Source organism: Diabrotica virgifera, chromosome 6 (genome assembly GCF_917563875.1).
Source record: "Diabrotica virgifera virgifera chromosome 6, PGI_DIABVI_V3a".
NCBI classification, from domain to species: Eukaryota; Metazoa; Arthropoda; class Insecta; order Coleoptera; family Chrysomelidae; genus Diabrotica; species Diabrotica virgifera.
The window spans coordinates 144672574-144697408 of NC_065448.1; the positions used below are offsets into that span (position 1 = coordinate 144672574).

Consider the following 24835-nt stretch of genomic DNA (forward strand, 5'->3'; position numbering starts at 1 on the left):
CCAAAACTGTCATTTACTGAGCTATTGGTGTATTCATGCATTGTTTTTGGTGTATTCATGATTTTTACATAATAGCAGATGACAAGATGGGGCCCCTAAGCGATTGGGGCCCCCCGCAAGCTTCACGCTGCGGGGCCTTTGTTACGCCCCTGAAAATAGCCCAAAAAACAAAGGATATATGAAGAATTCAATTTACATTCTTAAGTCGTAAAATTGAAAAGGCTTAACGATGTTGGATTCTTTCCGGGGACATTACGAGACCCTATCCGAAATCTCAGACAACCATCTTGGTCAACTAACGTCTGCCAAGTGACCAAGTTAGTTGATTGCATTGATGTGAGTCTTAAAGCAGCCCTATTTGTAATCTGAGTTGAAAGATTTGTTGATGCAACCAGGCATAAAATTTTTTCAAAAATGCCTGGTTTTTTGAGGATTTGAAAGAAATGAAACCATTTAAAACGCATGGGCTCGAAATTTTGCGCCTACGCTCTATGTGTTTCATTTATATTGCACTTGTTTCTAACTAATTGCTTCCTATGTAATTCACATGTTTTATTTATTAAAGAAGAAAATTGAATTTACATGTTGAGCATCTTAAGACCAAATCATCACTCTGCCTCTTTTTAATAAATGATCTGCAAGAGATTGTACATACCTGTGAAATATCTAATAGACAAAGCAGCGCAAATGAATGTAGTAATAAAGGTTAAACATGAAATCGCTGTTACAACTGCTCTAAATATATTATTTTTTCTATGTCCTATAGTTGGATACATTTTAAATGAAAGTTTTACCTAAAATAGAAATTATATATTATTTCACTATAAAATATGTAATACCACTGATTATCATATAAATAAATTATTATTTATCTATAATTAAAATAAACTGCTCGTCAAAAGTTAGGGATATAGAAAATTATGCTGATTTTCATAGCTGATTTTTTCGAGAACAGACTAACGGATTCCACTAATTTTTTTATTATTTTAGATTTTTCTTTAGTATTTACACAGTTGTGCAAAGGTTTACTCAAACTTATTTTTTGTACTTATACCGGGTGGAAGAAAAGACATGTATTTCTTATGTTAAGTTTAAGACGCTCTGTAGGGGGGACGAGGTACAAATGTGAGTATTCATCAGAATATAATTGTAGCCTTATGTTTTGTGAATATTTTGCTCTTTGAATGTCCCTGATATCTTTAGAAACAAAGAAAATAGACAGTTTTGTAGTTTAACATGTGTTTTAACCGAAACAAAAGTTTGAGACGCCTTGTAGGGAGGACAAGACACAAAGGTAGGTATACATCGGTATAATGCTGTAGTCTCATATTCTGCGAATATTTTATTTTTTTAATTTCTTTGATTTTTTTAATAACAAAGAAACTAGACAGTTTTATTCTTTAGTATGTGTTTTTACTGACGACATGCGATACGCGAAGAGGCCATGTCTTGTCATACCACTAAGATGAAATTAGTTTCTGCATATATAGTGCGAAAGGAACAGCGTGTTTAAACAAAAAAATCTGTGTAATGTCCTCTCGCTATTTAAAGAGCCTCCGGGTAGACACCAAATCCGTATTTATTCTCAGGGAAATTCCGCCCCAAAACATCACAGGGCCTGCATTAAACAATCTCGTTTCTCTTATATTACGCTGTGCAGACCGCTTACCTGGTCGACAAATAACTCTTATAGGTGTCCATAAGAATTGTTTATCTTATGTGCCTTTCTGTTTTTAAAGTTTTGTTAACTGCTATTTTTTATTGTTAATTTAGTTTTGTTTCAGTGAAAACACCTGTTAAAGAGTAAAACCACTTATCTCCTTTGTTTGTAAAGATATCAAGGACATTCAAAAAAGAAAATGTTCACAAAACATTAAACTACAATACGATTTCGATGTAAACTAACATTTGTACCTCGTCCTCCCTACAGGGTGGCAAAAACTTAACATAAGAAAAACATTTCTTTTCTTCCACCCGGTATAAGTACAAAAAAGAAGTTTGAGTAAACCTTTGCACAATTGTGTAAATACTAAAGAAAAATCTAAAATAATAAAAAAAATTAGTGGAATCCGTTATTCTGTTCACGAAAAAATCAACTATGAAAATGAGCATGATATTCCATATCCCTAACTTTAACTTTTGACGAGCAGTTTAGATTTAAAATTAGTCTCCATTATTTTATTTGCATATAATATGTAGGGTTCTCTATACTGGAAAATTTGATATACAGGGTGCGCCAAACCTCTGGTTTTCTTTTATTATGGCTAAACTATGAGATATACAAAAAATGTTTATAACAAAACTAATGTGCATCAAAAACGTCTATAATCTAAAATTATTTTCGATTATACAGGGTGAGTCAGAACGACGGTATAAATCAAAGTTTTATTTTTTTAAATAGAACACCCTATATATTAAACCATTTTTGAATACATTTTTAAAAATATCAAAAATTTGTGTAAGGTATTATAGCCCTTAAGATAAAAATTTTCGAAATATTTACATTTTTATTGAGAAAAATGGTAATATTTATAGTGTTGTGGATTATGTTTCCAAGGTAATAAAAATTTAAGTGATAGGTCAAAGTTTTTATAATATAGTGTCATTTTTAAATAATTTAATATCTTTACTGATAGCCATAAAATATACAGTGTGATCACTATTTGCAAATACAAAATTTTCTCATTTTTTTTAAATGGGACACCCTGTATATCAGTATTGCATTTTGTAATAAATATTACTGATATGGCCTTAAGTACCTTAACCATTGTTTAATTAATAAGACCACTGTCGATGGAATAATTCATATTTATTACTAACAGATTATTCAATACATTTTACATTCAGTTTTCTACAACTACTGCTTGCCCCGTTGTTCTCTGCTCTTTCTGTCAATCCGCATGGAACATCATCGCAGAACAGTAAGTGCCAAATGGTCATCTCTCTCAGAGCTACCAACTCACTTTAAGCTGTGTTTACACTTAAAACCTCCCAACTTATCAATTAAAACCTTTCTTTTGGTATAAGGTTGTATGTACCTAGCATGTTTCGTTTTGTAGATATTTTTAAAAAACTAGATTTTACGTTTTTGCGGATTTTTATTAAAAAATTTTTTTGCAAAAAAATAATTACCATCTGGTTTTAGAAACATGCACTAAAATATCAAATATGAAAATAAAAACGTAATTAAAGAATACAATAAATCGTATGCTAGTACAATTCAATTGAATTTAATAACTTTAAATTATTTTACAAAAAATATTTTACCATACTAATGAATGCATAAATTATTTACTAAATTAAATAAACAACCAAATTTTAAATCTATCCTAGTAATTTTTCTACCACAGAAACTTTCCGGTACCAAATTAATTGTTAGTTATATTATATTTACGAGTAAGTTCACTAAAATCAGCTAAACTTTTAATTTACCTTTTAAATTTACTTACATCTTGAGAAATAATTATAAAAGTGTGCTTTGAAACAAATGAATGTTAAATGTATCAGCCAAATTATTTATTAATATAAATAGTATTTACTGGTGTCACAAAAGCTGGTAATACCTTTCTAGTTGAAATTTTTGTAACAATTTTTTATATTTTAGATTTTAATTTTTCAACCGAACAATTGGTGGATGGATATGACATTTGTTTTGGGCGAAACCATTAGAAATTATTACCAGCTTTTGTGATAGGACTACTTACATAATATACTTCATTACTTGCTTCATAATATACCGTTCATAACGTAATATACATAACGTTCATTTGTTTCAAAGCATACATTATACGTTCTAAAGGTGTTGGTAAATTAAAAAATTATTAACTGATCTTACTCGTAAATACAATATAACTAACAATTAATTTGGTACCGGAAAGTTTCTGTGGTAGAAAAATTACTAGGGTAGATTTGAAATTTGGTTGTTTATTTAATTTAGTAACTAATTTATGCATTCATTAGTAGTATGCTAAAATATTTTTTGTGAAATAATTTAAAGTTATTAAATTCAATTAAATTTTACTAGCATACGATTTATTTTAATCTTTAATTACGTTTTCATTTTCATATTTGATATTTTATACGTCTGGATCCCGCGTGTGAAAAAAAAAGTTGATTAATAGCAAGCTGAAAATTTGTTAATAGCTTAAGGGTGTCAGTGGCAGTTTTAATTGTGGAACAGGTTAAAAATTTGGAACGGTCACACCACGAAAACGGCACATTTATTTTGTCCGACAGAATAGATTTAAACTCTCCGAACAGAGATTAAGCTCTCATGCAAAAATCAGACTGCTATTTATCACCTGTCATAATTCCTGTCATTTGACATATTCTGCATATTCCACTCATTAAAACGCCCATTTGGTGATAAATAGCAGTCTGATTTTTGCATGAGAGTTTAATCTCTGTTCGGAGAGTTTAAGTCTGTTCTGTCGGACAAAATACATGTGCCGTTTTCGTGGTCTGACCGTTCCAAATTTTTAACCTGTTCCACAATTAAAACTTCCCCTGTTCCCGTTTTCTCATATATCAAAGTTTGTCCGACTAGACACCCTTAAGCTATTAACAAATTTTCAGCTTGCTATTAATCAACTTTTTTTTCATACGCGGGATCCAGACCTATTAGTGTATGTTTCTAAAACCAGAATATTATATTTTTTGCAAAAAAAAAAATTTAATAAAAAATCCGCAAAAACGTAAAATCTATAGTTTTTTTAAAATATCTACAAAACGAAACATGCTAGGTACATACAACCCATACAACCTTATACCAAAAGAAAGGTTGTAATATTTACTACAACATGCAATACTAATATACAGGGTGTCCCATTAAAAAAATGAGAAAATTTTGTATATGCAAATAGTGATCACACTGTATATCTTATGGTTATCAGTAAAAGATATTAAACTATTTAAAAATGACACTATTTTATAAAATCTTTGACCTATCACTTAAATTTTTATTACCTTGGAAACATAATCCACAACACTATAAATATTACCATTTTTCTCAATAAAAATGTAAATATTTCGAAAATTATTAACTTTAGGCCTATAAGACCTTTTACAAATTTTTAATATTTTAAAAAATATATTCAAAAATGATTTAATATATAGGGTGTTTTATTTAAAAGAATACAACTTTGGTTCATACCGTCGTTTTGACTCACCCTTCATAATCGAAAATAATTTAAAATTATAGACGTCTTTGATACACATTAGTTTTGTTATAAACATTTTTTTGTATATCTCATAGTTTAGCCGCAATCAAAGAAAACCAGAGGTTTGGCGCAGCCTGTATATGCAATTTTAAATTATTTTTAGTTTTTACTTCTAAAATATACGGTGTGTGGCAAAATAAACAGTACTGAAATGCGTATGCGCCGACACGTACTGAGGTTTAAAAACGTCGCGTCGTTAAAACGTATGTGAATGTCGTGTTAACGTAAGGTCCTTCAGGATGGTTCTTAGTTTTGCAGAAAAAATTTTTATAGTGGAGTGCTTTTTTGGGTCATACGGAACAGGCCGTGAAAACGGTCCGCGAAGTTTAAAATCAATATAGTATGGTATAGTTAGACCCAAACCCAGACATCCAAAGTGAAAGTTATCCACCAACACCAAATTGTTCTATATGGTCCACATAATGTTCAGAAAAAAGTCACACCATTTTGAGCGTCGGGTTTGGGGGGAGAGGAGGGAGAAATCTGTAAATTCGTAGTTTTTTAAGTTTTTCGTCAATATTTCTAAAACTATGCGCTTTAGCATGAACAACCTTCTATACAAAATTGTTCTACATTAAATTTGAAATATAAAAGGCCCTATGCATAACCCTTCTAAAATGAACGGTTTCAAAGTTACGGAGGTAGTATAGTATAATTGGTCCAAAAAAAGGAATAACCCAGACATCCAAAGTAAAAGTTTTCCTTCAACACCAAATTGTTCTATATGGTCCACATACTGTTCAGTAAAAAGTTACACCATTTTGAGCTTCCGGTTTGGGGGGGAGATGGGGGAGAAGTCGGTAAATTAGTAGTTTTTTTAAGTTTTTCGTCAATATTTCTAAAACTGTGCTTTAGCGTAAAGAATGTTATATAGAAAAATATTCTACATGAAATTTAAAATAAAAAAGGTTCTATACATAATTGTTATAAAATCAACGGTTCCAGAGTTACGGAGGGTGAAAAGTGGAGGTTTTCGATACTTTTTATATTCATCGATTTCTCCTCCCTCTCCCCCCCAAACCCGACTCTCAAAATGGTGTGACTTTTTTCTGAACATTATGTGGACCATATAGAACAATTTGGTGTTGATATAATGACTTTCACTTTGGATGTCTGGGTTTTTGTTATAGTTATACCATACATTGCCCAAAAGATATAAAAAGTACCGAAAACCTCGACGTTTCACCCTCCGTAACTCTGGAACCGTTGATGTTATAACAATTATGTATAAAAGGTTTTTTGTTTTAAATTTGATGTAAAACATTTCTGTATATAACATTGTTTACGCTAAAGCATAGTTTTAGAAATATTGACGAAAAACGTAAAAAAACTACTAATTTACCGACTTCTCCCCCATCTCCCCCCCCCCCCAAACCGGACGCTCAAAATGGTGCAACTTTTTACTGAACAATATGTGGACCATATAGAACAATTTGGTGTTGAAGGAAAACTTTTACTTTGGATGTTTGGGTTAGGCCATTTTTTGGACCAGTTATACTATACTACCTCCGTAACTTTGGAACCATTCATTTTAGAAAGATTATGCATAGGGCCTTTTTTATTTTAAATTTAATGTAGAACAATTTTGTATAGAAGGTTGTTCATGCTAAACCGCATAGTTTTAGAAATATTGAAGAAAAACATAAAAAACTACGAATTTTCCGATTTCTCCCCCCTCTCCCCCCCCCAAACCCGACGCTCAAAATGGTGTGACTTTTTTCTGGACATTGTGTGGACCATATAGAACAATTTGGTGTTGGAGGAGAACTTTCACTTTGGATGTCTGGGTTATGCCATCTTTTGGATTAACTATACTATACTAATAATAGTTTCAGCAGGACGGGGCAACCTCGCAACCTGTCATATAGCCAGAGAGTCTCTTCGAGTACTGTGTGATCATTTTGGTCTTTTGATCAAACTTCGTTGTGGATAATGTTTGCAAAGCTATATAATGTATACTAATGGTAGGTGAGCCCAAGCGGGGATTCTTGCAGTTACTCGAGCGCGTCAGATTATTACATGGGGAGAAACCTTGTACCCTGAAAATGTACTTCTACCTCTTAATGCAGGGGAGTTCGTTAAGGGGGGCCGAAAAAAATCTATCCTTAGAAAAGCTCGAAATCGTCAGATTAAGATAAAGTAAGTTAAGTACATGCAAAACAGTGTATATTTCAAAAATCTGACGATTTGAGCGGGGCGTAAGGAAATGGATGAGTCCCAAAATTTCAAACGGAAAAAGCGAATATTTCGCGAAATTAATGACAAATCGAAAAACTAAAAAATACGTGCTCAATATTTTTCAAAAATCTATCGAATGATACCAAACACGACTTCCCATGAAGAGGGGTGGAGGGTAAATTTAAAATTTTAAATACTAATCCCGCGATGTTTCGCGAAATGAACATCTGATCGAAAAACTGAAAACTACACGTATTCAATATTTTTGAAAAATCTATCGAATGGCACCAAACACTAACCACCACATAGGTGGGGTAGGGGGTTACTTTAAAATCTTAAATGGGAGCCCCATTTTTATTGCAGATTTGGATTCCTTACGTAAAAATAAGTAACTTTTATTCAAGACATTTTTTCTAATTATGGATAGATGGCGCTATAATCTAAAAAAACGATTGTTGGAAATGGAAAATTAAATTAAAAATGGAAAGTCCCCACTAAAATGGAAAACTTTACTTAACTTTTTAAAGTTATTCTTCTTTAGGTGCGATTGAGAGTAAAATTTCATAAATCTGCGCGCATGCGCACACATACAGTAATAGTTCCTTGCTAATCTTTCAAGATAGGTATGTATGTATCTGTATCAGCGCAAATAAGTCATTAAAAGAATATATTAGTGTTTTTAGTAAATGTATTATTTATTATAATTTTTGGATTTGTCTTTCTCTGTAGTAAGATAATAAAATATTATGTATTAGGGTGGTTCGAAAAACAATTTTTTTCTTATTTCAGATCGCTATAGTGCGCAAAAGTTGCCATTGGTATAGACTTGAAAAAAGCACTAATAGTCCTGTCGCCAGGGGGGGTACAACGGCCTCCTTAATTCAGATGGACTTACCCAAGTTTTTTTTATATATTTTGACCCGTAGAATACGAATTTTTTGGGTAACAGTTGATCCGGATATCGATAAGATTGTTATAGACAAAGAACTTGAGGAATTACATAACAGCGATTTCTCGCAAAACAAAACATCTTTTTGTATTTTTTGGGTCATTTTAAGCAAAAAATATTCCTACAGGTTTTTTTGTAGAATGCATAGTTTTCGAGATAACCGCGGTTGAACTTTCAAAAAATCGAAAAATTGCAATTTTTGAACCCGAATAACTTTTGATTAAAAAATAAAGTAGGAATTCTGCTTACCGCATTTGAAAGTTTAAGTCAAATTATATCGGTTTTGATTATTTGCATTGCTAAAAATTAATTTTTTTATTGCTAATTAAAGCTATAAACACATAGTGTTTCCCGTGCCTATACATGCGTTTTAACGCATGCTACGTAGAAATTGCCTCGCTTGCACTTGTAGCTACTCTACCTACTCGTTCGATTTTAAATGAGAAATCATTGAAAACATCACTCACGCACTAGGTGTTTATAGCTTTGTTTACCAATAAAATAATAAATTTTTAGCAATGCAAATAATCAAAACCGATATAATTTGACTTAAACTTTCAAATGCGGTAAGCAGAATCGCTACTTTATTTTTTAATCAAAAGTTATTCGGGTTCAAAAATTGAAATTTTTCGATTTTTTGAAAGTTCAACTGCGGTTATCTCGAAAACTATGCATCCTACGAAAAAACTTGTCAGAGCATTTTTTGCCTAGAATGACCCAAAAAATACAAAAAGATGTTTTGTTTTGCGAGAAATCACTGTTATGTAATTCCTCAATTTCTTTGTCTATAACAATCTTATCGACATCCGGATCAACTGTTACCCAAAAAATTCGTATTCTACGGATCAAAATATATAAAAAAAACTTGGGTAAGTCCATCTGAATTAAGGAGGCCGTTGTATCCCCCCCCTGGCGACAGGACTATAATTATTATTTTTTTATTAATTTGTCTTCCGGTCGCGCAATGCCATCAAAGTTAGCAAAAATTGTGAAAAACCTTAATTTTTCATATATTTTTTTAACAGGCCAAATGGTTTTAATTGCGTTCCTATACCATGAATTAACTACTAAAAGTATAAAAAATCAATATAAATGCACTTATTATACATTTGCTTCATATCTTCCGGTCGCGCAACATAATACAAAATGAAATTAGTTATTTTTGCAAAATTTCGAAGTTTGACTGTTTGGTACAATTTAATCACACGACAAGATGGTATAGTTTAATTCAATTACAATAATATATTTAAAATCCAAGCATATAAGATAAATTTTGATATTCAATTGTTATTCGGTCGCGCAGCTTCGTCAAAAACAGCAGACTACCGAGAGGCGAGGCGAAAGTGACGAATGCCAGCGAAGCGCGCGCAGCCACAAGTAAAGATACATGTGGGAATACCTCTACAATGGAGTATTTGTCGTCTCCATTACAACGAACTGCCATTCCACCACCTTTTCCAACACTTAGATGAAAATACAACAGACCCAATAGGATTTTCCGGACCAATTGGAAAGGTCCTACCTGATTGTGAAAGACTACCACTTATTGATTTTAATCCTATTGATTGTGAAATTCCAATGGTTGACAAGCGTATTCTTAGCAAGCACCAATAATTGTACTTGCTTGAGATATCAGAAGTCATCAAGTCAGGACATTGTTCAGAAGACTTTGTAGTGGGTACGTGATCCTAGCCCAACGTCACATTCAAGATGGCTTACTACTGCAAACCGAGTTTTGCGTTTCTACATCAGTGTTGTAACGATACGAAAACACTTCAATTTTTTATTAGCTTTCAGCTGTTGCAGAAAACATTATCTTTCATTTTACCCTGTATATCATACACGTAATATTCGTTAAAAAATTACGCCGTCAAAAATTCCTAAGTAGAATCCTAATGTTTCTACGCTTTAGCGTAGATAGATATATTTTGGTGTTTACACAAGTGTCTGTGCGCAATTTCAACGTTCGCTATAAAGTTAATTCCTTTTCCATGTCAAGTCATATCCAGAATAAACATTGAGAAATTAAAAGTAGTGAAATAAGTGGATTGTTTGTTGTTCTTCTTACTTAAGTCAGTCCCATTTGGAATGATTAATTGGCTATCTTTTGTTAAGCCGAAATGGAATTGAATCATCTAATTGCGACGTATAAACACCAAAGATCGTCCAAATTACATCGTTTATTTTTCTAACTAATGGCTATAATTTATTGGCATCTTAACGCAGAGTTAGTGTATTTGTCTTTAATTCGCTAAATATTGTGTCATGCAAAAAAGCAGGGCTTAGCATTTTGCTAGGATTGGTTAATATTTGTCATCTGGAATCACGGTATCTCATTTTTTAATTGGCTGAACTAACGTTTTATGATATATTTGGGAGAGATGGTGCTTTTCAGGGCTGTTCTTGTTTCTGTAATTGGTTTTGGATTCGTCAATTATTTTGTCATGAAAAGAACAATATTTTCTTGATTGGTTGATCGGATCATGAGTGTGAGCTGGAGGAAAGGTGGTATGTTTTCTGGGGTAGGAGCGTTGAGGAGGTAGCTAGGATGATCATTATCGATCAGCCAACGATGTAGAGAGGTCGAACTTCTGATTGTGCAGTGTCCAGTGATGTCTTCGTAAAACACTGGGAGAGTCTGCACTTAGGTGCAATTATGGAGATCGTCGATTTAGCTACAAAGTTTGATGGTCGGTAGTCAACGACCTTCATTTCGGTCTGGAGGACGCCCCTGTTCCTTTTGGAACACATTTCATATTGGTCAAGCAGTTCTTATTAATAATCATGATGAAATAAAGTCGTGTTTTTACGTCACAACAAGTTATATAAATTACAAAAACAAGTAAAGCATTGCTGAACTTTTCAAACTAAATACTCCTGTAAATTCGAGATTGTACTACATCAGTATTGTATTTTTGTAGTAGTAAAGTGAAAAGTGCTACGACCGTATATCTGGACTTTGCGTTGGAAGCTGCAGAACATTAAAGCATAGACACAAAGGTACCTACTTAATATTGTATTTATTTGTATTTGTGGACAATACCTCTTAAAATAAAAAAATGTAAAACCAGAAAGAGGTCAACCTTAATTTCTTTTTTTTTAATAATTTTGTTTGTTTAATAAATAGCATTAATTTTTAATCATGTTGGCTTGTTACTAATTATCCATCTCCCTTCTCTCTGGTCAACTGAGTGAGAAATAATAAGGTAGGTTTTATTTATCTTTTTTATCTTTATTACATATCTTTATATGAATTTATATTTATCTTGAAATGATTATTTTTATTTAGTTACCTTTTAATTTGTTTGGTTTATTTAAAGAGTTTTTCTTTGTCTTCCCTTTCAAAACTAAAAGATCAAAGTGGCGGCCTTTCGGCTTTATATTGATTAATATTTTTAATTAAATTTTTTTTGTCCATTGTGTCCTAGTTTAGCTCTAGTAGCTATTTGCCCTTTTTTTTGTGTTTGTCTATTTTTTGTCTGTATTTCCCAGCTAATAAGAAAATGTAAAGAACCACACCCACATATCTACCCGATTCTGAGCAACGGAGCCTTCGTTCATCCCTTATGTGTTGACAACTTCTTCTTCTTTCCATTTTATTGCCACACATATTTATGGCACCCAACTTTAGGGCTTTGCCTTCTTTTATTTGTCCACCTTGTTCCTTGTTAATGTCACACATAAATATGTCGCCCAAGCTAGGGGCCTTAAGCATAGTCTTATTAGCTTTATTGTAGTTAATTTTTTATACAAATTTCTGTCTATTTATGTTACGAGGGGATATCGAAGTTATACAGTTTCGTTGGATTTAATTTAACAAGAAATCTCTGTTTCCTCTACTTCTTTGCTTTCTGTTTGTGAAAATAGTTATTATTTTCAAAATTTACTGTTTTTTAATGCTACCTTAATTATTTATTTCTTACGACTAAGAGAAGGGATAATAAATATTTGTTTTTAATTGTCTTTCATATTTACTTTTATAATGTTGTACACATGTTTGGTTTAATTGTTTAAATTTATTATGCGTAACAAAGAATTTTTGTAAATGGCTTGTACATTGTTATGCATCTTATAAGGTATATTGAAAATTTCAGCAAATTTTAATTCTGGATTTACTGTCAATTTATACCGAGATTTTTTTAAAACCTTTTTATTGCTAAAGACTGCTTAATTATTAATTTTTTAATTAAATTTTTCAAAAAACTGAAACGGTTTTTCAGATTTAATTTTTTGTCTCCCTTTGTCAATCCCAATTGACATTTGATTTCGTCTTGTTACTTTATTGTTTTTAATCTTTTGATATACTAATATGAGGTTCATTATTTGTTTGTGCTTTTACCGAACTAAATTAACGTTTCGTTTAGAGATCGTGTATTACCTTTTAGTAGGTCTATTTTTATTCTAATATGTTTGCTTTTGTCAATTAGTTCAATGTGTAGATATACAGAGTTGGGCTAAAGAATGGAACCAAGCAAATATCTTTGAAACGAAAAGAACAATATTTTTGAAACTTTGCATGCAAGTACAGTGACGCAAAACGCATCTGTTGCTATACTTTTTGTTACTAGTTCACTTCCGGTTTCACCGGAAATACCATTAACTTATTTACTTTAAATGGGACACCCTGTATATTTTTGCAGATTTTAAAAGAACTTTTTATTTGTAATTCATAAATACCAAGTTTGGAAGAAAAACTATTAAAACAAGAAATAAATCTCTTTACAGTTAAAAAATAGGTTAATTTATTTACGTTAGACCAATGATAATAAAAATAAACAAAAATCATTTCAAATGTTGAAAATGCCCGCCATTCACCTCTTGAAAACGTGCAAGCCTATAAATAAATTCTTGAGTCACTCTTTCCAGAATTTCTCTTCGTATTAGATCACATTCATCAATTATTCTCTGTCTCAAATCCTACAAGCATGTTGGTCTATTAACGTAAACCCGTGATTTTAGATAACCCCAAAGAAAAAATTCTAACGGGTTGAGGTCGGGAGAACGATTTGGCCACTCTAGGAATCCTCTACGTCCAATCCATTAATTTGGAAAATTCATATCCAAAAAATCCCTAACCCGTCGATCATAGTGGGGAGGCGCTCCATCTTCTTGAAACCAAAAATTTTGCGGTAACTGGCCATTCTGTTGAAGTGCAGGAATAATTTGGTTATTTAGTAAATTTAAATACTTGTCACCATTCAAATTTCCGTCTATGAAAAAAGGGCCTATTAGTCTATTTTGAACAATTCCCATCCAAACATTTAACTTTTGTGGATGTTGGGTATGTGCTTCAATAATCCAACGAGGATTCTCATTCGACCAATACCTACAGTTATGGCGGTTAACGGTTCCATTTAAGCAAATAGTTGCCTCATTGGAAAACACTACATTACTTGCAAAATGTTCGTCATTGTTACAAATGTCCATCATTCGTTTGCAAAACTCTAGCCGTCGGTCAAAATCATCATCTGACAATTCTTGAACCAATTGTATCTTATACGGATGATATTTTTCCATTTTCAATATTCTCCTTACAGAACGTTGACTTATTCCATGGTTTAGTGCCAAATTTGTTGTGGAAGTTTGAGGTGATTCCTCTAAATCAATTGCAATATTTTGTTTAATAACTTCGTTCGTTGCAGTTCGTGGTCTTCCAGTTTTTGGCAAATTTTTGACTATTCCAGCTGCATTAAAACGTTTCAATGTTTTAGTAACCGTTGAACGTGATATAGGATTTCTTTCAGGATGCAATTCATTAAAAATATTACACACCTCGTCATGAGTTCTAACACGATCACCATGACCGATTATCATTAATATTTCAATGCGATCTCTTTCACTTAAATGAACCATTTTGAATAAAACTTATTTCTGTCAATTAGTTCAGTAACAGTTACCTACTATGCTAAATTCAAATAAATACAACAATAGTTTTAGTCTATAGTATGGATGGTAGTACTCGTTTGTTTTTAATACAAAAAATTATCTACAGACACTTTTCAACTATTTTTTTCTTCCAAATTTGGTATGTATGAATTAAAAATAATAAGTTCTTTCAAAATCTGCAAAAATATACAGGGTGTCCCATTTAAAATAAATAAGTTAAGGGTATTTCCGGTGAAACCGGAAGTGAACTAGTAACAAAAAGTATAGCAACAGATGCGTTTTGCGTCACTGTAATTGCATGCAAAGTTTCAAAAAGATTGTTCTTTTCGTTTCAAAGATATTTGCTTGGTTCCATTCTTTAGCCCAACCCAGTATAAATATTTCGTCACTTACGTAAATTGAGCCCTGTTTATGATATCATCAGAATTCGTAGACTCTCATTGATAGTACGAGAGCTTGGGAGAAATTTTTGGAATTTATTTTACATCCGTATGTTTTTCAATTATTTTGTTGATACAAGAATCTGACGATAATTGTCGTTTATTTCATTGTTTTAGTTGCAATTTGTTAACTAATTACAACGGTGAAACCCCTATGATTTTTCTATCAGTTAATTTAGTGTCTTTTTTTAGGTCATATATCGTGGTAGATGTTTGTTAATTGGTGCTTGAATATTTCTTTGTGGTTTAATTTTTTTTTTGTTTTCTTGAGATGCTCTCTGAAACATACAGGGGCCGTGACTCTCTGATTTGTTGTATCTCAGGATATATTTGTTGTTGATTGATGTTGTTGATTTGAGTTGACATTTTTTTTGTGGTCCTAATTATATTTATTAGACCAATTTTTTTTGGGTATAGCCCATTTTGAGTTTGTTTTTTGTCAACCCAGTTTTTAGACCACTTTGATAGTTCTAGTACTACAGTTGAATGACCCAATAAGAATTTTTATTATTCTTTATTTTATTTTTATCTCTTGTGTAGTTTTGCTGATGAATGGTAAATATTTTTCTTTGTTATTTGGTAGCGACCGTATTGGATTCAATTATCATCTGTAGAGTGATAGTCAATTTCTTAATGGTTTCTTATTTTCTTGTCCATCTGTGTTTTGACCTTATTAGTTCTCATGGCTAGGATGATGAGTTGGGATTCGTCCGCCATGGGGTAAGCTTATGAGAGGAACGGCTAGGGCAATGAACTGGGATTTGCCCGCTAGGTGACCTGTTGAGCTTATGAGAGGGACGGCTAGGTCGATGAGGTTTGGATTCGTCCCCTGGTAAACTCTTAACTTTTAAGGAAGATAAACATTAGTTCTCTTTTGTAAATATTTTTCTTCTCTTTTGACTATCTTCTTGCCATTGAGATTGAGATTTGTTTTTTTGCAAGTTGAATTCAATCAGGTACTGAGAATTTTTTACTATTCAGTCTGTACTACTATATTTTTGGTATGTTTTACGTCCAAAATCACCTTTTTTTTTATTAAACTACGGATTGTAAGGACTTTTCTTTTCCTTTGGAGGATGTTAAGGATTTTTCTCTTCCTTTGTGAAGACTTTTTGCTTTTGTTTTTGAGAAAGACTGCTTACATATTTCTTTTTTTGTTTATTCCCGTTGGAATATCCGTTCATCTTTGACTAATGAACTATTTATGTGTCGATTATGGCTGTAAGCCATAATGTCTTTGTTTATTTTCGGTTTTCAACCTTCCAGTTGATTTGTTTGAGTCTAGAGATCGCAATATTTTTCTGTTACTTTTTCCTCTTCTTATTCGTGTTGAGTCTCGCTATCTCGCTCACTTTTTTTTGTTTACTCTATTCCCATACAAGTGGTGTTGGTGGGAGTAGCATTTTTTTTTGAATTGCGTGTAACGTATTCGCATTATCATTTTTGAGCGTACATCTCCTCGTTATACGTAGTTCGGTTGAGTTTATGTTGGTTGTTCCCATACAAGTGGCGTTGGTGGGAATATACCCTTTATGTTGGTTATTTCCATACAAATGGTGTTGGTGGAAGTATACCCTTTTTTTGGTTGATCCCATACAAGTGGTGTTGGTGAGAGATATACACTTTATCTTGGTTGTTCCCGTACAAGTGGTGTTGTTGGGAATAGGCCTTTGTTTGGAATTACTGGTAACAAATTCGCCTTAAAATATTTGAACGTACATTCGTGTACTTGTTATACAGTAAGTTCCCTTTATGTTGTGTTGATGTACTTGATTAAAAAATGCTTCGTCCTGATCAGACAAAGTAAATCAAGTCAGCATACCACTAGCTATGACTAGTGCGTGTGTATTTGTTGGATCCGTTGTGTTGATTTTGTCGATTAGCACACCGCTGGTGTGTGAGTCACGTGATACAAAAATAAATCCGTGACATTGTTGATTTCGACTGTGTTGCTTAGCATACCTCTGGTATACTGGTATGTATGTCCCGGACCGAAAATCCGTGACATTGTTGATTGTGGCTTATGTAAGTCCCGGATGAGATACTCCGAGGCATTTTTGTTTTTAATTTTCGAGAATGTAGTCTTTGTGTAAAATTCGTTTGCACATTGCTTTGTGATTTTCGAAAATTATTTTATTTGTCCTGGATGAAATATTCCATGGTACTTTTGTATATAGTTGATATAGTTGATTTGGTTTGAGTTCTTTTGTTATTAGTGGACGCACTATAACAAATGTTTTTTGTATTAAGTTAGCTTTTGTTGAGCTTTCTTTTGTATTTAGTTTGCTTTGATTGAGTTTGCTTTTGTTGATTTTATTTTAGTTAGGTAACTTTGTGTCTTGAGATTGCAAGGAATTGGTCTTCTTCTTTTTTTGTATCGTTCCATTTTTTTGTATGGTTCCTATTCCGATTTCAAGCTGTGGTTTACACCAAGTTAAAATCGTGGGGGAGGCTGTGTAACGATACGAAAACACTTCAATTTTTTATTAGCTTTCAGCTGTTGCAGAAAACATTATCTTTCATTTTACCCTGTATATCATACACGTAATATTCGTTAAAAAATTACGCCGTCAAAAATTCCTAAGTAGAATCCTAATGTTTCTACGCTTTAGCGTAGATAGATATATTTTGGTGTTTACACAAGTGTCTGTGGGCAACTTCAACGTTCGCTATAAAGTTAATTCCTTTTCCATGTCAAGTCATATCCAGAATAAACATTGAGAAATTAAAAGTAGTGAAATAAGTGGATTGTTTGTTGTTCTTCTTACTTAAGTCAGTCCCATTTGGAATGATTAATTGGCTATCTTTTGTTAAGCCGAAATGGAATTGAATCATCTAATTGCGACGTATAAACACCAAAGATCGTCCAAATTACATCGTTTATTTTTCTAACTAATGGCTATAATTTATTGGCATCTTAACGCAGAGTTAGTGTATTTGTTTTTAATTCGCTAAATATTGTGTCATGCAAAAAAAGCAGGGCTTAGCATTTTGCTAGGATTGGTTAATATTTGTCATCTGGAATCACGGTATCTCATTTTTGATTGGCTGGACTAACGTTTTATGATATATTTGGGAGAGATGGTGCTTTTCAGGGCTGTTCTTGTTTCTGTAATTGGTTTTGGATTCGTCAATTATTTTGTCATGAAAAGGACAATATTTTCTTGATTGGTTGATCGGATCATGAGTGTGAGCTGGAGGAAAGGTGGTATGTTTTCTGGGGTAGGAGCGTTGAGGAGGTAGCTAGGATGATCATTATCGATCAGCCAACGATGTAGAGAGGTCGAACTTCTGATTGTGCAGTGTCCAGTGATGTCTTCGTAAAACACTGGGAGAGTCTGCACTTAGGTGCAATTATGGAGATCGTCGATTTAGCTACAAAGTTTGATGGTCGGTAGTCAACGACCTTCATTTCGGTCTGGAGGACGCCCCTGTTCCTTTTGGAACACATTTCATATTGGTCAAGCAGTTCTTATTAATAATCATGATGAAATAAAGTCGTGTTTTTACGTCACAACAAGTTATATAAATTACAAAAACAAGTAAAGCATTGCTGAACTTTTCAAACTAAATACTCCTGTAAATTCGAGATTGTACCACATCAGTATTGCATTTTTGTAGTAGTAAAGTGAAAAGTGCTACGACCGTATATCTGGACTTTGCGTTGGAAGCTGCAGAACATTAAAGCATAGACACAAAGGTACCTACTTGATATTGTATTTATTTGTATTTGTGGACAATACCTCTTAAAATAAAAAAATGTAAAACCAGAAAGAGGTCAACCTTAATTTCTTTTTTTTTAATAATTTTGTTTGTTTAATAAATAGCATTAATTTTTAATCATGTTGGCTTGTTACTAATTATCCATCTCCCTTCTCTCTGGTCAACTGAGTGAGAAATAATAAGGTAGGTTTTATTTATCTTTTTTATCTTTATTACATATCTTTATATGAATTTATATTTATCTTGAAATGATTATTCTTATTTAGTTACCTTTTAATTTGTTTGGTTTATTTAAAGAGTTTTTCTTTGTCTTCCCTTTCAAAACTAAAAGATCAAAGTGGCGGCCTTTCGGCTTTATATTGATTAATTTTTTTAATTAAATTTTTTTTGTCCATTGTGTCCTAGTTTAGCTCTAGTAGCTATTTGCCCTTTTTTTTGTGTTTGTCTATTTTTTGTCTGTATTTCCCAGCTAATAAGAAAATGTAAAGAACCACACCCACATATCTACCCGATTCTGAGCAACGGAGCCTTCGTTCATCCCTTATGTGTTGACAACTTCTTCTTCTTTCCATTTTATTGCCACACATATTTATGGCACCCAACTTTAGGGCTTTGCCTTCTTTTATTTGTCCACCTTGTTCCTTGTTAATGTCACAGTGTGTCCAACCCTTCTGAAAATCTGAGAGAGATTGTCACATTCATTCTCAAATGTTATAATGTTGGTTTGCCACAAAAATAAACCACAAATTCACAGATGGGCCTAGACAAAATCATTGAATCTTCAAGGTACTTACCAGAAGAGCTGCTTCAAGTTGTTGATCCCGTTTTACAACGGAATGCCTACTTTGCCCATCCCGAAAATTTACTTTTGGCTATGGTAACTAATGACAGAAACCATGTCCGAGAGCTGGGCTTTAGGCGTATCATGAAGGAAAATCAAGCAATATCCGAAAGTGACTCTATCAGAATCTTTAAACCACCAAACTTAAACTTTGAATCTAAATAGTATTACGAAATTATCAAATGGAACACCAGTACACTGACTCCCCTCTACTGCTAAGAACATTGACTAATGAAGAGATAAAACAGTATGTGAGCAATGATTTCAAGCTTGTTATGAGTATAGATATATATTTATTTTGCCATGCCATACACAGGCAGTTGAAAGATGCGTTAAGCTAGTGACCGAAGCTTCAAGTAAAGTGTGTGGACACAGTTCCAGAGACGGCTATATTAGAACCACATTATTGCATCGCTCAGCGATGCCAACGATTAAAATCATCAACAACTGGTAGTCTTTCACAATCAGGTAGGGCCTTTCCAATCGGTCCGGATATCCTATAGTGTCTGTTGAATTTCCATCTAAGTGTTGTAAAAGGTGGCAGAATGGCAGTTCGTTGTAATGGAGAAGACAAATACTCCATTGTAGAGGTCTTTCCACATGTATCTCTATTTGTGGCTGCGCGAGCTTCGATGGCATTCAACACTTTCGCCTCGCCTCTCAGTATTCCACTTGAATATCAAAATGTATCTTATATGCTTGGATTTTAAATATATTATTGTAATTGAATTAAACTATAGCATCTCTAAAAGTCGTATTATTAAATTGTACTAAACAGTCAAACTTTGAAATTTTGCAAGAACTACTAATTTTACTCATTTTGTCTTATGTTGCGCGACCGGAAGATATGAAACAAATGTATAATAGGTGCATTTATATTGATTTTACATACTTTTAGTAGTTAATTCATGGTATAGGAACGCAATTAAAACCATCTGGCCCTTTTAAAAAAAAAAATATGAAAAATTAAGGTTTTTCACAATTTTTGCTAACTTCGATGGCATTACGCGACCGGAAGACAAATTAATAAAAAAATAATAATTAGTGGTTTTTTCAAGTCTATACCAATGGCAACTTTTGCGCACTATAGCGATCTGAAATAAGAAAAAAAGTTTTTTTCGAACCACCCGATTATGTATGTAGGTATAATATTTTTATATGTCTATTTGTCACCGTGTTGTGTAATTATATCCGAAACTTACGTGTCACTTAAAGAAGCTCGGTGACATAGTTGGTAGAGCGTTATGCCAATGATTGGAAGATTGCGGGTTCCAATCCTGGACGATTCATTTTTTTTTTAATTTTTGGTTGTTTTAATAAAAAAAATTTGAAAGTGGTAGATAATAAAGTTGGTTTAATATTTAAATAAAATACAAATAACCTGCGAAGTATATTTACTTCGTTGAAATTATATAATAGAAAAATAACTTCTTACGTGCGTACAAAGTACACACACATTCTTTTTTTTTGGTTTTAGGACCTACTGTAGCGATCACGCTACTAATTAAATTAATTTAATTAAAATTGGATTAAAATATACCCCTCTACAAAATCCTTGGGTGACGCCCGCGAAGATCCAACTACGATTTTTCGGTGCACAGGCGCGCCAATAGAAAGAAAATCGATGATTGTCGATTTCTAGTTTAGTTGGTCACGAACTCAGAAAGAGGCAACACATCGTCATTACTTAGGTGACGGAGTTTGGGCAAAATTGGGAAAATATATAACTAAAAGACCTCGAACATCAGCCAATAACCCATACTAATAAAAATCAAGCAGTAGTTATATCTGGAGACTTATTTACAAGAAAGGAAAAAGGTTATAATACCGCCGATGTGTTGCTTTGCTCAAGTGAGTATATTGATATATTTCTCTTTATTTCTTCATTATAAAATCAAATTCACCATCCTAGATATCTCGTTCGTTATCTGTAGATATTAATTTCAGTTAAGAAATAATTTAAATGTCACATTATAAGTTATATTACGGTAAGGATATTCGTTTCCATTTGCAAAGGAACAGTCAAGGCCATATGTTTTAGTGCTAAAGTTAAATTCCAATTTCTCATTAGACTTTTTGCTCTAGGTTTTTTTGAGGTAATAATATAAAAAAGTTTTAACGAATATCAGACATGTCATGCGCATGTCCCTGCCATGTCTGATTTGAGGATTTGAATTAGTTTCAGTTTGACATGACATATGTATACCTAACCTGAGTTTTTTTGTTTTGGTTTCCAGTGCAGTGACCCTGTGCTGTCTACACATAGTGTTATAAATAATGTAATTAAATTGATAAAATTTATTTTAGATTCCGTCCCGTAGCTACTTGTCACATAGACACTTAGCCTAGTCAATTTATATAGATTGTATCATCATTTAATGTGCCATCATATAAATATGTGCCAGTTACTGTAAGCAGCTAGGGTATGGGTTACCCCTAGAGTTACTTTTGATTGGATTGGATAGTACCTATTTCACAACATCCAGGATTGGATTTATCACCACAGCAGCCCACTAGTTTTTGCCGTGCCAAGAGGAAATTCATTCCTATCTGGACCTTTTTAAATAGGACTTGTGGTTAAGATAAGTTGTTTAATCTTATTATTTACATATTTTGGGTACTCTATAGTTGCTTGCACTGTAAACTTCTTGTATGCATACAATTGAGGTAAACTAGGTACATATTTCTTGATAGATAGGGTTTTAGGTCGTTGGTTTTTTTTTAATTTAATAGAAGTAGTAGTTTCCAATAAATAAAATTAGGTCTTGTTCAATAATCATTATAAATAATAATTGTAGCTTAAAAATTTGATAGGGAAGGGGTCGTTAAAGGTTTGTCGCGGATTTCAAATAGGGAATATGTCTTGTAGGTTTTTACATTGTATATAAAGAGTAACTGACCAACTCATTTATACAACTCATTTATATCACTCATTTATATAACTCATTTATATAACTCATTATATATTTATTTATTAGTGTTTTTGCTAGGTGAGATCTTTATTATTTTTGGTAACCGTAGCGTTCTTGTTGTGGATCTCACTCTAGCGTAGTTCAATTTAGGAAATAATTACTAACTTTTTAGTTGTAAGGACTTAGTGCTATTCTGACGGACTTTTGCTTTGGATTTTGATTTTAATACCTTTGCTTGGCCAGTGATAGTGGATAATTGCTTGTTAAGTGGCCTTTGCGGTCCTATTTGATCTTTTCCCCATCCACTATCACTGTTATTACGTTGCGTTATATGTAAATTGTTAGTATTTAACATTTATTATTAATATATTTGTATGTATTAAGGTTGGTGTTTTATTTCAGTCTGTATTACCAGTATATAACATAGCAAGACAAGATCAGTATTTAGTATTTTGTATTTCAGGTGGTTGTAACCAGTGTCATAGAGTTCCCATTGTTCGTTACTTCAAAATCTCGAACCTGTCCAACTTCTTGGTTCTGAGAGCCGAGTTGTTCGTTCGAGTTGGCGCCCTTTTTTCCTTCTTCTTTCTTTGTTGTAACTCGATATTATTTTATCTCTAGCATTCTTATCTATTTTCCTTCCATTTTTGTATTAACAGTCTCATTTCCTTCCTAGTTACTATCATTTCATTACCAAATTTTCTTCTCATATCTCTAAAGCCAATATTCGGTGTATGGAAGCTAGCCCGAATACTCATACTTGAGATTTAGTGTCTCTCTGCCCTTTTGATTTTTTTTCCTTCTGAGCTAAGCACCTCTTCTTTTGTCTTAAATCTCTTATCATTTATTTTACCCATCTTTATTCAGTTCTTCTCTTCAAAAATCTCTATACCCAGAGTCTAGAGGTTTCAATTGGCTAGACCCAACGTGTGGCTTCTTTTACATTTTTGGCTGTAAAAATATTTTCTTTAACTTTTGGTTTTATCTTGGTGATTTCAGTGATTGTGTTTTTAGATTCTCACTTTAACGTTCAGTGTTGTACTTCAATTTGGTTTTTTTTGGAGATTATCTTATATCTATATCTTGTATAAACTTGTTTTGCTATAGTATACTGTGTTGACTGAATAAATCGCTTTGTTTTGATTGGTTAAAGAACTATTTTGGTATTAATAATAAATTAAATTAAAATTAAAAATTTAAATATCTTGAATTTAACAATCTCATCGATGTTTACAAGTCCGGAGTAGCATTAATAGTGAATCACTACCTTGAATTAAAAGTATTATTCAATTTTAGGTTTATCGGGAGTGTAGCAGTACATTTCATCGGATTTCACGACTGGACCAAACAAATAAACATTGCTGGTATAGGTATCGACTCAGAACATTAACTTGAGGACAGAGAGTAAGTTAAACTTTACCTACTTACATTTTATCTCATTCTCGTGTTTACTTCCCAGTGGTGTGTAATGGCATCTTTTAATGCAGAACATCTGTCAACCCCTGAATTGGATTACGAGTTGAAAATTCGTCAGTTAGCTGATCCATCGCTAACTACTGATAGGGCTAAAGTTATCGTTTTGACAGGTGCGTTAAAGCAAGCTTCAGCAAATCGGAGTCATGCTGTTCTGTCAGCTTTCCAACTAAATTTTAGTGATGAGGTCCGTGAAATAGAAGCTACCCTTGCAGATTGGAAGACCCAAATTAGCTCTTTTGTTGGCTCCCATAGTGATGTTTTATATGGTCGCTTGACTTCCCGTTTAGGTCATGTTTCAGGTAGGGTTCATTTGTTAGAGTCAGTAACCGAGGAAGAGGATGCCACCAAGAAGTCTCTTAACTTCAAGATACTTAATCTGGAAGGAGAACTTGAGTTTAAAGTAACTCCACAGGCTCACTCCACTCCTCATAACCCTAGTGTTTCGGTTAATTCATTTCCTTTCTTTAAGTCAGCTCCAATTCATAAATGGGGTGTACATTTTTCTGGTGGTTCGAATGAAAATGTTGTTAGTTTCTTAGAGAAAATAGAATGTCTGCGTCTAGCGCGTGGGAACAGTGAAGATGAGTGCTTTTCATCAGCAGGTGATCTTTTTAAGGATTCAGCCTTTACTTGGTACCTCAATAATCGAGGTAGTTTTACTTCATGGCAAGAGTTAGTTGCCAAACTTAAGTCTGATTTTCTTCCTTACAACTATGAAGACAACTTATTAGACGAAATTAAATCCCGGAAACAAGCTCCCCAGGAGAAAGTTACCATCTTCATCAATGAAGTTGTCAGTTTGTGTAAACGTTTGGAAGTCCCTCTTTCTGAGTCCCATATAGTGAGAATCATTAAGAAAAATTTGTTGCCGTCTTATCATCCTAGTCTGGCACTCACTGACATTCTCTCGATTGCTGATCTTACAGAAAAATGTAAGAGGTTAGAAGAAGTTTTGTCGTGGTCTTCTGAACCTATATCTAGTGTCCCAAGTCGGTCAAATTTCAGAAATCAGGAATCTTCCTATTCTGGTAGGCCAAATTATTCCCGGTCTGGTAATGTCGCTACTTTTAACTCCAGAATTACCTGTTGGAATTGTCGTCAGCCAGGACATGGGTATTTTGACTGTTCTGAACCGAGAGGGTTGTTTTGCTATGGGTGTGGACATCAAGGAGTCCGTAAGTTTGAGTGCGAATTCTGTTCGGGAAACGACA

General features: G+C 33.0%; 1 protein-coding gene across 2 annotated transcripts in view; it reads right to left on the reverse strand.

Annotated features, from left to right (window-relative positions):
- The window catches only part of LOC126886907 (DNA damage-regulated autophagy modulator protein 1-like), a 110952-nt gene that overhangs the window by 34022 nt on the left and 52095 nt on the right, over positions 1 to 24835 (reverse strand). The window contains exon 4 of one of the 2 annotated variants that reach the window (XM_050654058.1): positions 656 to 794. The exons of the other annotated variant lie outside the window; for it this stretch is intronic. Within the exon in view, the coding sequence (XP_050510015.1) occupies positions 656 to 794 (139 nt within the window). The remainder of the gene's footprint in view (positions 1 to 655; positions 795 to 24835) is intronic. 2 annotated transcript variants of the gene reach the window in all.